The sequence below is a fragment of the Rhinoraja longicauda genome, chromosome 26 (genome assembly GCF_053455715.1).
Source record: "Rhinoraja longicauda isolate Sanriku21f chromosome 26, sRhiLon1.1, whole genome shotgun sequence".
Lineage (NCBI taxonomy): Eukaryota > Metazoa > Chordata > Chondrichthyes > Rajiformes > Arhynchobatidae > Rhinoraja > Rhinoraja longicauda.
The window spans coordinates 33,591,192-33,603,262 of record NC_135978.1 but is presented as its reverse complement, the minus strand read 5'-3'; the positions used below and the strand labels follow the sequence as shown (position 1 = coordinate 33,603,262).

The window sequence follows — 12,071 nt, the reverse complement described above, 5'->3', positions numbered from 1 at the left end:
AAATCCATGTTGACTGTTTCTAATCAGGCCTTGATTATCCAAATAATTATATATATTGTCCCTAAGTATCTTTTCCAATAATTTTCCCACCACAGACGTCAAACTAATAGGTCTATAATTGCTAGGTTTACTTTTAGAACCTTTTTTAAACAAGGGCACAACATGCGCAATGCGCCAATCTTCCGGCACCATCCCCGTTTCTAATGACGTTTGAAATATTTCCATCATAGCCCCTGCTATTTCTGCACCAACTTCCCTCAATGTCCTAGGGAATATCCTATCAGGACCTGGAGACTTATCCACTTTTATATTTTTCAAAAGTGTCCGTACCTCCTCTTCTTTAATCCTCCTAATTTCCATCACTACTCTACTTGTTTCGCTTACCTCACATAATTCAATATCCTTCTCCTCGGTAAATACCGAAGAAAAGAAATTGTTTAATATCTCCAAAGAAATTGTTTAATATCTCCAAAGAAATTGTTTAATATCTCCTGTTTAATATCTCTTGTTTAATATCTCCTGCGGCAACTGAGAAAACACAATCTGCCGCAGGCAATGATGGTCCAGTTCTATACTGCCACCATATGTCTGTCCTCACCTTCTCCATCATGGTCTGGTTTGGCTCAGCCACCAAGCATGGCATCCAGAGGGTGCAGCGCATCGTTCGATCAGCCGAGAAGGTTGTTGGCTGCAACCTTCCCCCCATTGACGAACTGTACACTGCAAGGGCCAGGAAGCGAGCGGGCAAAATCATCTCTGACTCCTCTCACCCTGGCCACAAACTCTGAAGCACTTCCCTCTGGAAGGTGACTCCGGACTGTCAAAGCCGCCACAGTCAGACATAAAAACAGCTTTTCCCACAAGCAGTAGCTCTACTCAACAGCCAAAAGTCTGCAGCCCCCTTGTGCTCTGGTATTTTATTTAATTCTTCACATGTTTAACTTATAATGTATAATTCTTAATTGTTTACTGTATCTCGTGTTGTTACTTGCGAGCAAAGCACCAAAGCCAATTCCTTGTATGTGTACATACTTGGCTAATAAAATGTATTCAATTTATTCAATAAATATACATCTATACTGATCTCATTTTGTCTGTAGCCACTGTCTTGGCAATTCAAGTGCTGGTCGAGATACTTCCTGGAAGAGGTCGTGTCTCCACCACCTCCTCAGGCTGTGTGTTCCAGATTCCTATCACCCACTGGGTGAAAACATTCTTCCAGAGATCCCCTCTGAACCTTTCACTCTCTCAGGCAGGAGATGAGTTACTTCAGCACTTTGTGTCTATCTTTCACTCTCTTGTTCCTTACTCTTCACCGCTGTACTCTAGCTTGATAACTACTGTGGGGAAAAGTTTACCACCACAGGAAAGTTTCACTTATCTGGCATGTTCCAGACCTTGGTGAGGCTGACAGTTTTTTCAGAGAATTCCACTTTATTCCTAGTATTAACCTCTCATACCTGCGTGTCTTTGGGATGTGGGAGGGAACAGAGCACCCGGCAGAAATTCATGTGGTCACTGGGAGAACGTGCAAACTCCACACCGGGGCCTGGATTGAACCTGCATCCCTGGCGCTGAGAAGCAGCGGCTCAACCAGCTACCCTCTGGATCTTTGGATTTGTACACCACTGCCCTTTTGTTCCCCAGTGCCTTTACATCTGATTTATGTCAGACCATCCCAGAGAATACTCATCAGGATGAAATTCCATCAGACATTGCTCTGCTCATTTTACCAAATAATCAATATCATTTTGTAGCCTCACAGCATTCTCCTCACTATTAATAACATTGCTAATTTTTGTTTCATCCAGAGTCATAGAGTCTTACGGCATGGAAACAGGCCCTTCGGCCCAACTTGCCCACAACGGCCAACATGACCCATCCACATTAATCTTACCTGCCTGCGTTTGGCCCATATCCCTTTAAACCTGCCCAATCCATGTATCTGTCCAAAATGTTTCTGAAACAAATGTTTCTTAAATAATCTGCAAACTTATAAATCATATTTGCTATATTCATATCCAAATTGTTAAATGCAAATAACAAACCGCAGGTCCTATAGCACTAAACCCAGAGGTATACCAGTGGTCACAAGCTCTCACAGAACAAGTCTCCACCATCACCCTCTGCTCGTATCCCAGGCCCGGTGGGAACGGGACTTGCCAAGTTGCCTGTATCCCATTGTTACCTCTCCAAAAAGAAAAACACATTTGCAGTCCTACAGTCATTGAACACCAAGAACATAGAACAATACACACTCAAAATGCTGAGTAACTTAGCGGGTCAGGCAGCATCTCTGGAAAAAATAGATTTGTGATGTTTTGGGTTTCAGACTCTGGTCTGAAGGGTCATGACCCTTTGGTCTATCTTTGGTATAAACCAGCATCTGCAGTTCCTTATTATTACATTACATGCCCAGCACAGGAACAGGCTATTCGGCCCACAATGTCTGTGCTGAATATAATGCCAAGATAAATCAATCTTCCCTGCCATAATCCATATCCCTCTATTCCCCATGTATCCAAGTGCCAATCTAAAAGTCTCTTAATGCCACAATCATATCTGCCTCCACCACCACCACTGGCAGCACGTGCCAGGCGCACACCATCACTGGCAGCACGTGCCAGGCACACACCACCACTGGCAGCACGTGCCAGGCACACACCACCACTGGCAGCACATGCCAGGCACACACCACCACTGGCAGCACGTGCCAGGTACACACCATCACTGGCAGCACGTGCCAGGCACACACCACCACTGGCAGCACATGCCAGGCACACACCACCACTGGCAGCACATGCCAGGCACACACCACCACTGGCAGCACATGCCAGGCACACACCACCCTCTTTTTAAACAAAAAACTAGCCCCATATATCTCCTTTAAACTTTGCCTCTCTCATCTTAAGCTTTGCCGTCTAATGTTAAACATTCCCACCCTGGGACAAAGGTTCTGACTGTCCACCCCATCTATGCCTCTCATCATTTTATATACTTTTTATCAGGTTTCTCCCTCAGGCTTCGCTGCAGGGAAAACAATCCAAATTCATCTAACCTCTCCTTCCAGCTAATATCCTTTAACCTAGACGGCCTTCTGGTAAACTTCTTCTGCACTCTGACATCTGACACCGCACTAGTGGCCAACAAAGATTTTGGAAGATAGACACAGAGTGCTGGAGTAACTCCGTGGGTCAGGCAGCATCTCTGAAGAAAAGGAATAGATGACGTTTCAGGTCAGAAAACTTCTTCAGACTGAGAGTCAGGGGAGAGGGAAACTGGAGGTACAAATCAGAACTGGCACCGATGATTAAGGACAGGTGGAGCCCACAATTGTCCAGTGTTAACTGTCGAAGAGGTGATAACGAAGGAATATATGGATGCAAACAGTGGAGCTAGTAGGGCGACTGGGGTGGGGGAGGGATGGATAGAGAGGGAACGCAAGGGCTACTTGAAATTAGAGAAATCAATATTCATATGACTGGGTTTAAGCTGTTCAGTCCACTTTGGTCGACGCGATCTCCCAGTTGCCAAACTTTTAACTGAACTTGGTCATTGGTGATGGTGAAATGGATAGCTCACTCTCGATAGAAAGCTTCACCCAAGTGCAGCCACTTTCGATAAAGTGCTACAGAACAAACCTTTTAGCAAGTTGAAGCAGTGGCACAAGAGATTGCACAGATGCCACATTAGCTCAGTACAGGGCAGTGCAGTCGGTGGTGCAGCGGTAGAGTTGCTGCCTCACAGCACCAGAGACTCAGCTTCAATCCTGATTATGGGTGCTGTCTCTACTGAGTTTGTACGTTCTCCCCTGACCGCCTGGGTTTACTCCCACATCCGAACGACGTGCAGGTTTGTTGGTCAATTGGCTTCTGTACATTGCCCCGAGTGTGTAGAACTAGTTTACACACTGATTGTTGGTTGGCGCGGACTTGGCAGGTCAAAGGACCTGTTTCCACGCTACACTATTCGATGATTTTCCTCAGCTACCAATGTTCCAGAGAAAACAATCCACGTTTATCCAAACTCTCTCCGTAGCAGAAACCCTCTAATCCAGGCATCCTGGACCCTGCACCATGGAGGCAACACATCATCCAGGAGTCTCGATTGCTGCCACAGAATCTCCTGCCTGTTCCACCAAACTAACGTCTCCAATTACTGTGGCTCTGCCTGACTTCAGCCTTCCCTGCTGTGCCTCACAACCAGACCTGATGCCACAGACCTGACTGCTGCTCCTGCTCTCCCCTGACTGGTCATGCCTTACAAAAAGGTATACCTGTTTTGAAAGGCAATGGTTGCAAGATAGACACAAAGTGCTGGAGTAACTCAGAGGATCAGGCAGCGTCTCTAGAGAAAAAGCGATGGGTGACGTTTCGGGTTGGGACCCGTCGTCAGACTGAAAGTAGGGGGTGGGGGGATGAAGAGCTGGAGGCGGGAAAAGACCAGGACCAATCCAGGCCGGCCACACATGACCTCAATCAGGCAGGTGCCTTGGTAGGCCCATTGTTAGCTAGGGAATGTGTGATCGCAAGAGGGAAGCAATGTGAAAAACTGTGGAACTGTTAAAACGACTGGAGCAGAAGAAGGGGTAAGGCGGGAGGAGAGTGAAAGTAGAAGTTACTTAAAATTAGAGAATTCAATGGATAAACCGCTGGGTTGTGAGCTACCCAAGCAAAACATAAGGTACTGTTCCTCCAATTTGCGTGCGGTCTCACTCTGGAAACGGAGGAGGCCCAGAACAGAAAGATCAGTGCGGGAATGGGAAGGGGAGATGAAATGGTTTGCAACTGGGAGATCCCATAGGCCTAGGCAGACCGAGCACAAGTGTTCAGCGACACAGTCGCCAAGTCTATGTTTGGTCTCGCCAGATTCCTGTGCTCTCTGAATTTTGAACATATTTTAATCAGGCAAATATCTGGTGAATTGATGGAAAAACATCATTAGCTGCCATAAACATTAACCAGGATAAACCATCATTTGAAATAGCACATATATCTGAAATGAAAATCAGTGGGAAACTCGTTCTATCTTTCAAGCACCCTGCCCCTTGAAGGTCTGTGGGGAGAGAGGGCAGGATGGAGAGAGGGAGAGAGGAAGGGAGGGAGGGAGGGGAGGAGGCTGCTCACTCAAATGGGCAGTGATGAAGCACAGTGCAATAGAGTGGATGTGGAGACGATGTTACCGCTAGCGGAAGAGTCCAGAACCCGAGGGCACAGCCTCAGAATAAAAGCACGTACCTTCCTGCCAGACAACTGTGGAGGCCAAGTCTGGGTATTTTTTGAAGTGGGGATTGACAGATTCTTGATTAGTAAGGGTGTCAAAGGTTATGGGGGAAGGCAAGAGAATAGGGTTAAGAGGAAATGATAGATCAGCCATGAGTGACTGGTGCAGTAGACTCGATGGGCCGAATACATAGGAACATATTCCATGCCCCTTGTAAATTTGTCAACTTTAAATGAAGGTCCTGCCTATTTCCTTCAAGAGGGTCAATAGGATTAAAGGTCATGTTGATTTGCCTAGCATGAGATTTTAAACCAGGAACCTGCATTTAGACTTTAGAGATACAGCGTGGAAACAAGCCTTTTGGCCCACCGACTCCACGGCAACCAGCAATCACACTGTACACTAACCCGATCCTACACATTAGGGACAATTTACAATTTTTACCGAAGCCAATTATCCTACAAACCTCTACGTCTTTGGTGTGTGGGAGCACCCAGAGAAAAAGCACGCGGTCACAGGGAGAACGTACGAACAGCAAACAGACAGCACCTGTAGTGAGGATGGAACCCGGGTCTCTGGTGCTGTGAGGCAGCAACTCTACTGCTGCGCCACTGTGCTGCCTCAGGTGAGATTTGAAACAGGGCATCCGCATTTCTCTATAATGCATCAACCATGAATCGGCAGCAGGGTAGGGGTGTCTACCTCAGGGTGGCTGTGCTGTCGAGGTCCCAGGGTCGACGCTTACCTTGGCTTTCCCCTGGAAGTTGAAGGTGAGCACGTACTCTCCCGGCCGCGTCTCACTCTGGCGAATGACGAAGAGGCCGTGGCTCCGCTTGCCGCCGGCCAGCACCAGCTGGGCTGCCTTCACCCGCGGCAATGTCCCGTGGAACCAGGGGTAGCTGCAGAGCTGGCTCTCCACCGTAGGCTGATCCTTCGCATCTGCAGGAAGGGAAAGACGGCACAGGCTCAGCAAACATCCAGAGCATGCGAGCATCCCAGCCAAGGGCAGCCAAGGTTCACGTACCATCCCAGTGCACAAACCACACTGGAAGGCACAGCTAAAACTCTACCTCTGCCCCAAGCCAACTTCCCAGAAGTTTCTAGCTCCAAAGTGGGGATGCACAGGGTGATCTAATCCACCATCACAGCAGTCCTGGGCAGCTGGCAACAAACCAGACCACACGTGTACAATGTTGACTGCACAGTGCTACCTCCTGCACCCATGCAGAACTCATCAACTTCACCACCAATTTCCATTCTGCACTCAAATTTACTTGGACCATCTCCGACACCTCCCTCCCCTTTCTTGATCTCACAGTCTCTATCACAGGAAATAGACTATTGACTGACGTCCATTACAAACCCACTGACTCCCACAACTATCTCGACTACACTTCTTCCCACCTGGCTTCCTGCAAAGACTCTATCCCCTACTCCCAATTCCCTCATCTAAGCTGCATCTGCGCCCAAGATGAGGTGTTCCATACCAGGAGCTGTCCTCATTCTTTAGGGAACGGGGGTTCCCTTCTCCTAATCGTGGTTGAGGCCCTCACTCGTATCTCCTCGGTACCCCGCAGCTCCGCACTTGCTCCCCCTCCCCCTTGTAGCAACAGAGACAGAGTTCCCCTAGTCCTTACCTTTCACCCCATCAGCCGTCGCATGCAACACATATTCCTCCAATATTTTTATCACCTCCAATGGGACCCCAACACGAGTCACATATTCCCATCTCCACCCCTTTCCACCTTCCGCAGAGACTGTTTCTTCCGCAAATCCCTGGTTAACTCATTCCACCCAAATCAACCCCTCCCAAGGTACCTTCCCCTGCAACCACAGAAGATGCAACACCTGTCACTTTACCTCCTCCCTCGGCTCTGTCCTTTCAGGTTAGGCAGAGGTTCACTTGCACATCCTCCAACCTTATCTACTGTATCAGTTGATCAATATGTGGAATCGGCGAGACCAAATGTAGACTGGGCAATCAATTCACTGAACACTTTCGCTCAGTCCACCTGAATCTTCCTGATCTCCCGGTTGTTAAACACTTTACTACTCCTTCCCATTCCCACACAGACTGTCCTAGGTCTCCTCCATTGTCAGAGTGAGGCTAAACGAAAATTGGAGAAAAACAGCATCTCATATTTTGCTTGGGCAGTTTACAGCCGAGTGGTATGAATATTGATTTCTCTCACTTCAGGTAGCCCCGGCATTCCCTCTCTCTCTATCCCTCCCCCACCCAAGTTGCACCAGCTCGTTTTCACCCAACAAACAACTAACAATGGCCTGTTTCCTTTATCATTGTTACTTTTTTGCATATCTTTCATTCATTGTTCTTTATCTCTCCACATCACCGTCTATATCTCTCGTTTCCCTTATCCCTAACCAGTCTGAAGAAGGATCTCGACCCGAAAGTCACCCATTCCTTCTCTGCAGAGATGCTGCCTGTCCCGCTGAGTTACTCCAGCTTTTTGTATCTATCTTCGGTTTAAACCAGCATCAGCAGTTCCTTCCAACACACTCAGTTAACAACATTTATCAGTTCATGACTGACCAGCGACGTCATCGAATCATTCAGCACGGAAACAGGTCCTTCAACCCATATCGTCCATGCCAGCCAACATGTCCCATCTAAACCAGAGCCACTTGCCTGCATTTGGCCCATTTGTTCCTGTCTTGTCTATGTGTCTTTTAAATGCTGTAATGATATGTCTCAACGTCTTGTACAATTGCAACATATCTGGACATGTCCAAACCTCTATATGGTATACCTTGACTGATGTACCAAAAGCCTTCTTGACCACCCTGTCGACCCGAGACGCCATTTCAGGATGTATGCACCTGCATGCCTCGATCCCTCTGCTCTGCAGCATTCTCCAGAGCCCTGACATTCACTGTGAGGGTGCTGCCCTGGTTTGACTTCCCAAAATGCAGCACTTCACATTGATCTGCATTATACCCCATTAGCCATTGCTCAGCCCACTTGCCCAGCTGATCAAGAGCCTGCTGGATTTTTGATAACCATCTTCACTATCTATAATACCACCCACTTTACTGTCATCTGCAAGCTTATTAATCATGCCTTGTGTACTCTCATCCAAATCATTGATATAAACCACAAACCGCAATGGGCCCAGCACTGATCCCTGAGGTACGCCACTCATCGCAGAGCTCCAGTCTGAAAATATCCTTGCACCACGACACTGCTGCAGTTGGCTACCTCCCTCTGGGCCCCATGCGACTTGCTGACGTCCAAATAGACGATGTCTACAGCCTTGTCCTTGTCAACCTTTTTGGTTACCTCTTCAAATAAACTAAATCAAATTCATAAGACACAATCTCCCATGTACAGAGTTTTCTTTCTTTACGCCCCAGCGGTATGAGCGTTGAATTTTCCAATTTTAGGCAACTTTTACAAACAACCCCCTCCCCTTTCCACCCCTTTCTTTCGTTTTTTTTTAGAGATACAGGCCCTTCGGCCCACCGAGTCCGCACCGCCCAGCGAACCCCGCACATTAACACACACACTACTACACACACTAGGGACAATTTTTTAAAAACATTTTACCCAGTCAATTAACCTACATACCTGTACGACTTTGGAGTGTGGGAGGAAACCGAAGATTTCGGAGAAAACCCACGCAGGTCACGGGGAAAACATACAAACATACATACAGACGGCGCCCGTAGTCAGGATCGAACCTGAGTCTCCGGCGCTGCATTCGCTGTAAGGCAGCAACTCTACCATATTATGCATTTACGTGCACAACAACTGGTGCACTAACATCCAAATCATAGATAGCCACTGTTCTCCTGATCTGGAGTCCCTAACAGTTAAATGCAGGCCTTTTTACCTTCCTCGCGAATTTACAGGGGTTATAGTAACAGCAGTCTACATCCCACCGAATGCTAACGCTAGCACAGCTTTAGGCTACCTGCTCGGTGCAATAAACTCACAACAGAGCACATATCCAGAAGCAGCCCACATCATAGCCGGGGACTTCAATCATGCAGACCTAAAGTCAGTTCTCCCGAAACTTGAACAACACATAAGATGTGCTACCAGGGGGAAAAACACACTAGACAAGGTTTATTCAAATATTAAGAAGGGTTTCAGGTCAGCACCACTACCACACCTGGGGCAGTCAGATCACCTGTCCATATTCCTAACTCCAGCATACACCCCACTCAGGAGGAAAGCTCCAGTCACCATAAAGACTGTTAAGACATGGCCTGAAGGAGCTTCCTCGCAGCTGCAGGATTGCTTCGAAAGGACCAACTGGGATATTTTTGAGGATCAGGACTTGGAGGAGTACACATCAACTGTACTTTGCTACATCCAAAACTGTGTTGACAATGTCACCGTCGACAAACGCATCCAGTTGTATCCCAATCAGAAACCCTGGATGACAAAGGATGTCAGGTCTCTCCTCAAGGACCGTAACACCGCCTTCAGGTCTAGTGATAGAGCTCTATACAGTGCTGCTAGAACCAACCTGAAGAGAGGCATCAAGGATGCCAAAGCGTCCTACAAGAGGAAGATTGAGGACCACTTTACCAACAATGACCCACGGCGGGTATGGCAAGGCATCCAGCACATCACCAACTACAAGACCAGCAACCGCACGACTGCCGACGGCGACGCCTCGCTGGCAGAGGAACTTAACTGTTTCTTTGCTCGTTTCGAGGTGAAAGCTACAGTGGCAGACATAACACCCTCTCCAGCACCTGACAGCAACACCTTCACTGTGCAGGAGTATGATGTTAAGCGCGTGCTCAGAGCAGTGAATCCCAGGAAAGCTGCTGGCCCCGATGGTGTGACGGGCAGAGTGCTGAAGGAATGTGCAGACCAATTATCTGAGGTCTTCACAAAAATCTTCAACCTGTCCCTTTTAAAATCCACCATCCCTCCCTGCCTGAAGTCCGCCACAATCATCCCACTGCCGAAAAAGTCTGTCATCAGCGGCCTTAACGACTACCGTCCGGTAGCACTCACACAGTGCTTCGGTCATCACAAAGTGCTTCGAGAGACTGGTCCTGCAGCACATCAAAGCCAGCCTCCCACCCACCTTCGACCCACACCAGTTTGCCTACAGAGCAAATAGGTCTACAGGGGATGCCATCGACACAGCTCTTCACACTGCACTGACCCACCTTGAACACCAGGGGAGCTATGTGAGGATGCTCTTCCTCGACTTCAGCTCTGCCTTTAACACGGTCATCCCGAGCAGACTGGTCACCAAACTTTCCGACCTTGGATTTTCCCAAACCATCTGCCAATGGATCAAGGACTTCCTGACCAACCGCCCCCAGACCGTCAAAATAGGCCCTCACCTCTCCTCCACCATTACACTGAGCACCGGCTCACCACAGGGCTGTGTGTTGAGCCTCATCCTTTACTCCCTCTACACTCACGACTGCGCCCCCACCCATCCCACCAACACCATCATCAAGTTCGCGGATGACACGACTGTGGTTGGACTCATCTCAGGAGGAGATGAGACAGCCTATAGGGATGAAATCCAAAGGCTGGCAGCATGGTGTTCAGTGAACAATCTGGTCCCGAACTCCTCCAAAACAAAGGAACTTATAATTGACTTTAGAAAAACCAGTGTAGAATACGACCCACTCTACATCAATGGGGTCTGTGTGGAAAGGGTACCCGCTTTCAGGTTCCTGGGTACGCACATCGCAGAGGATCTTACCTGGTCTACCAACACCATCACCACAGTAAAGAAGGCACAGCAGAGACTCCACTTCCTGAGGATCCTCAGGAAAACCAACCTGCAGAAGCTCATGTTGTCCTTCTATCGCTGCTCCATCGAGAGTGTGCTGGAATACTGTATAACCACATGGTACGCCAGCTGCTCAGAAAAGGACAGGAAGGCCCTTCAGAGGGTCATCACGACGGCCCAGAAGATCATCGGCTGCTCACTGCCCTCCCTGGAGCACCTGTTCAGCCTACGCTGCCTCAGTAGAGCAGGCAAAATAATAAAAGATCCATCCCACCCCGGCCACCGTCTGTTTGTTCATCTGCCCTCTGGTCGACGTTTCAGGTCGATCAAATCCCGAACAAACAGACTTAAGAACAGTTTTTACCCCAGGGCCATACGAGAACTGAACACTACCTTTGCACTAGGCAACACCATTAAAAAATCTTGTACTTAATATAATTGTATTTATGTATTTATTTGTTTTTGCATTTATTGCATATATGTTTGTACGCACCGTCAGGATTGGCTATTTTTTAATTTCGTTGTACTCGTTGCAATGACAATAAATGAATATTATTATTATTATTATATTATTCCACTCCCCTGAACCCTGGCTGACTTTCTCCCATTCCTTTCTCCAGCTTCACAATTTGCAGTTCCTTATCCTTTTGTGCTCGAACCTGTCCTTTCAACCTTGGCATTTGTCCAACAATCTGCTTATCAAACCCCTCGCTCGCCTGTGTTCACCTATTATCGGCCAAACTCTATCGCGTCCCACCAAATTAATTTCCACCTACCTCGACTCCATCCTATCACCCCTGGTCTAATCACTCCCTACCGATGTCCAAGACACCTCACAGGCTCTTCGTCACTTCAATTACTTCCGTTTTCCAGGCCCCCACTTTACTATGGATGTCCAGTCACTCTACACCCCTATCCCCCACCAGGAAGGTCTTTAAGCCCTCCGTTTCCTCCTTGACTGCAGAACCATTAAGAAGGGTTCAACCACCAACCCCGCTAATTATCGTCCTGTTTCATTAACAAGCACTTGCTGCAAACTACTGGAGCATATAATCGATAGTAATCTGATGAGACACCTTAGCAAACATAGCATACTTGCTGAGAACCAACATGCAT

The 12,071-nt window shown here is 47.9% G+C and overlaps 1 protein-coding gene across 5 annotated transcripts in view; it reads right to left on the bottom strand.

Moving 5' to 3' along the window:
* Positions 1 to 12,071, bottom strand: part of sh2b2 (SH2B adaptor protein 2) — a 92,733-nt gene that overhangs the window by 19,630 nt on the left and 61,032 nt on the right. For all 5 annotated transcript variants that reach the window (XR_013548940.1, XM_078422347.1, XM_078422344.1 and 2 more), the window contains exon 8: positions 5,969 to 6,162. Coding sequence is in view for 4 of the 5 variants with exons in the window: in XM_078422347.1 (XP_078278473.1) it covers positions 5,969 to 6,162 (194 nt within the window). In the remaining variant the exon portion in view is untranslated. The remainder of the gene's footprint in view (positions 1 to 5,968; positions 6,163 to 12,071) is intronic.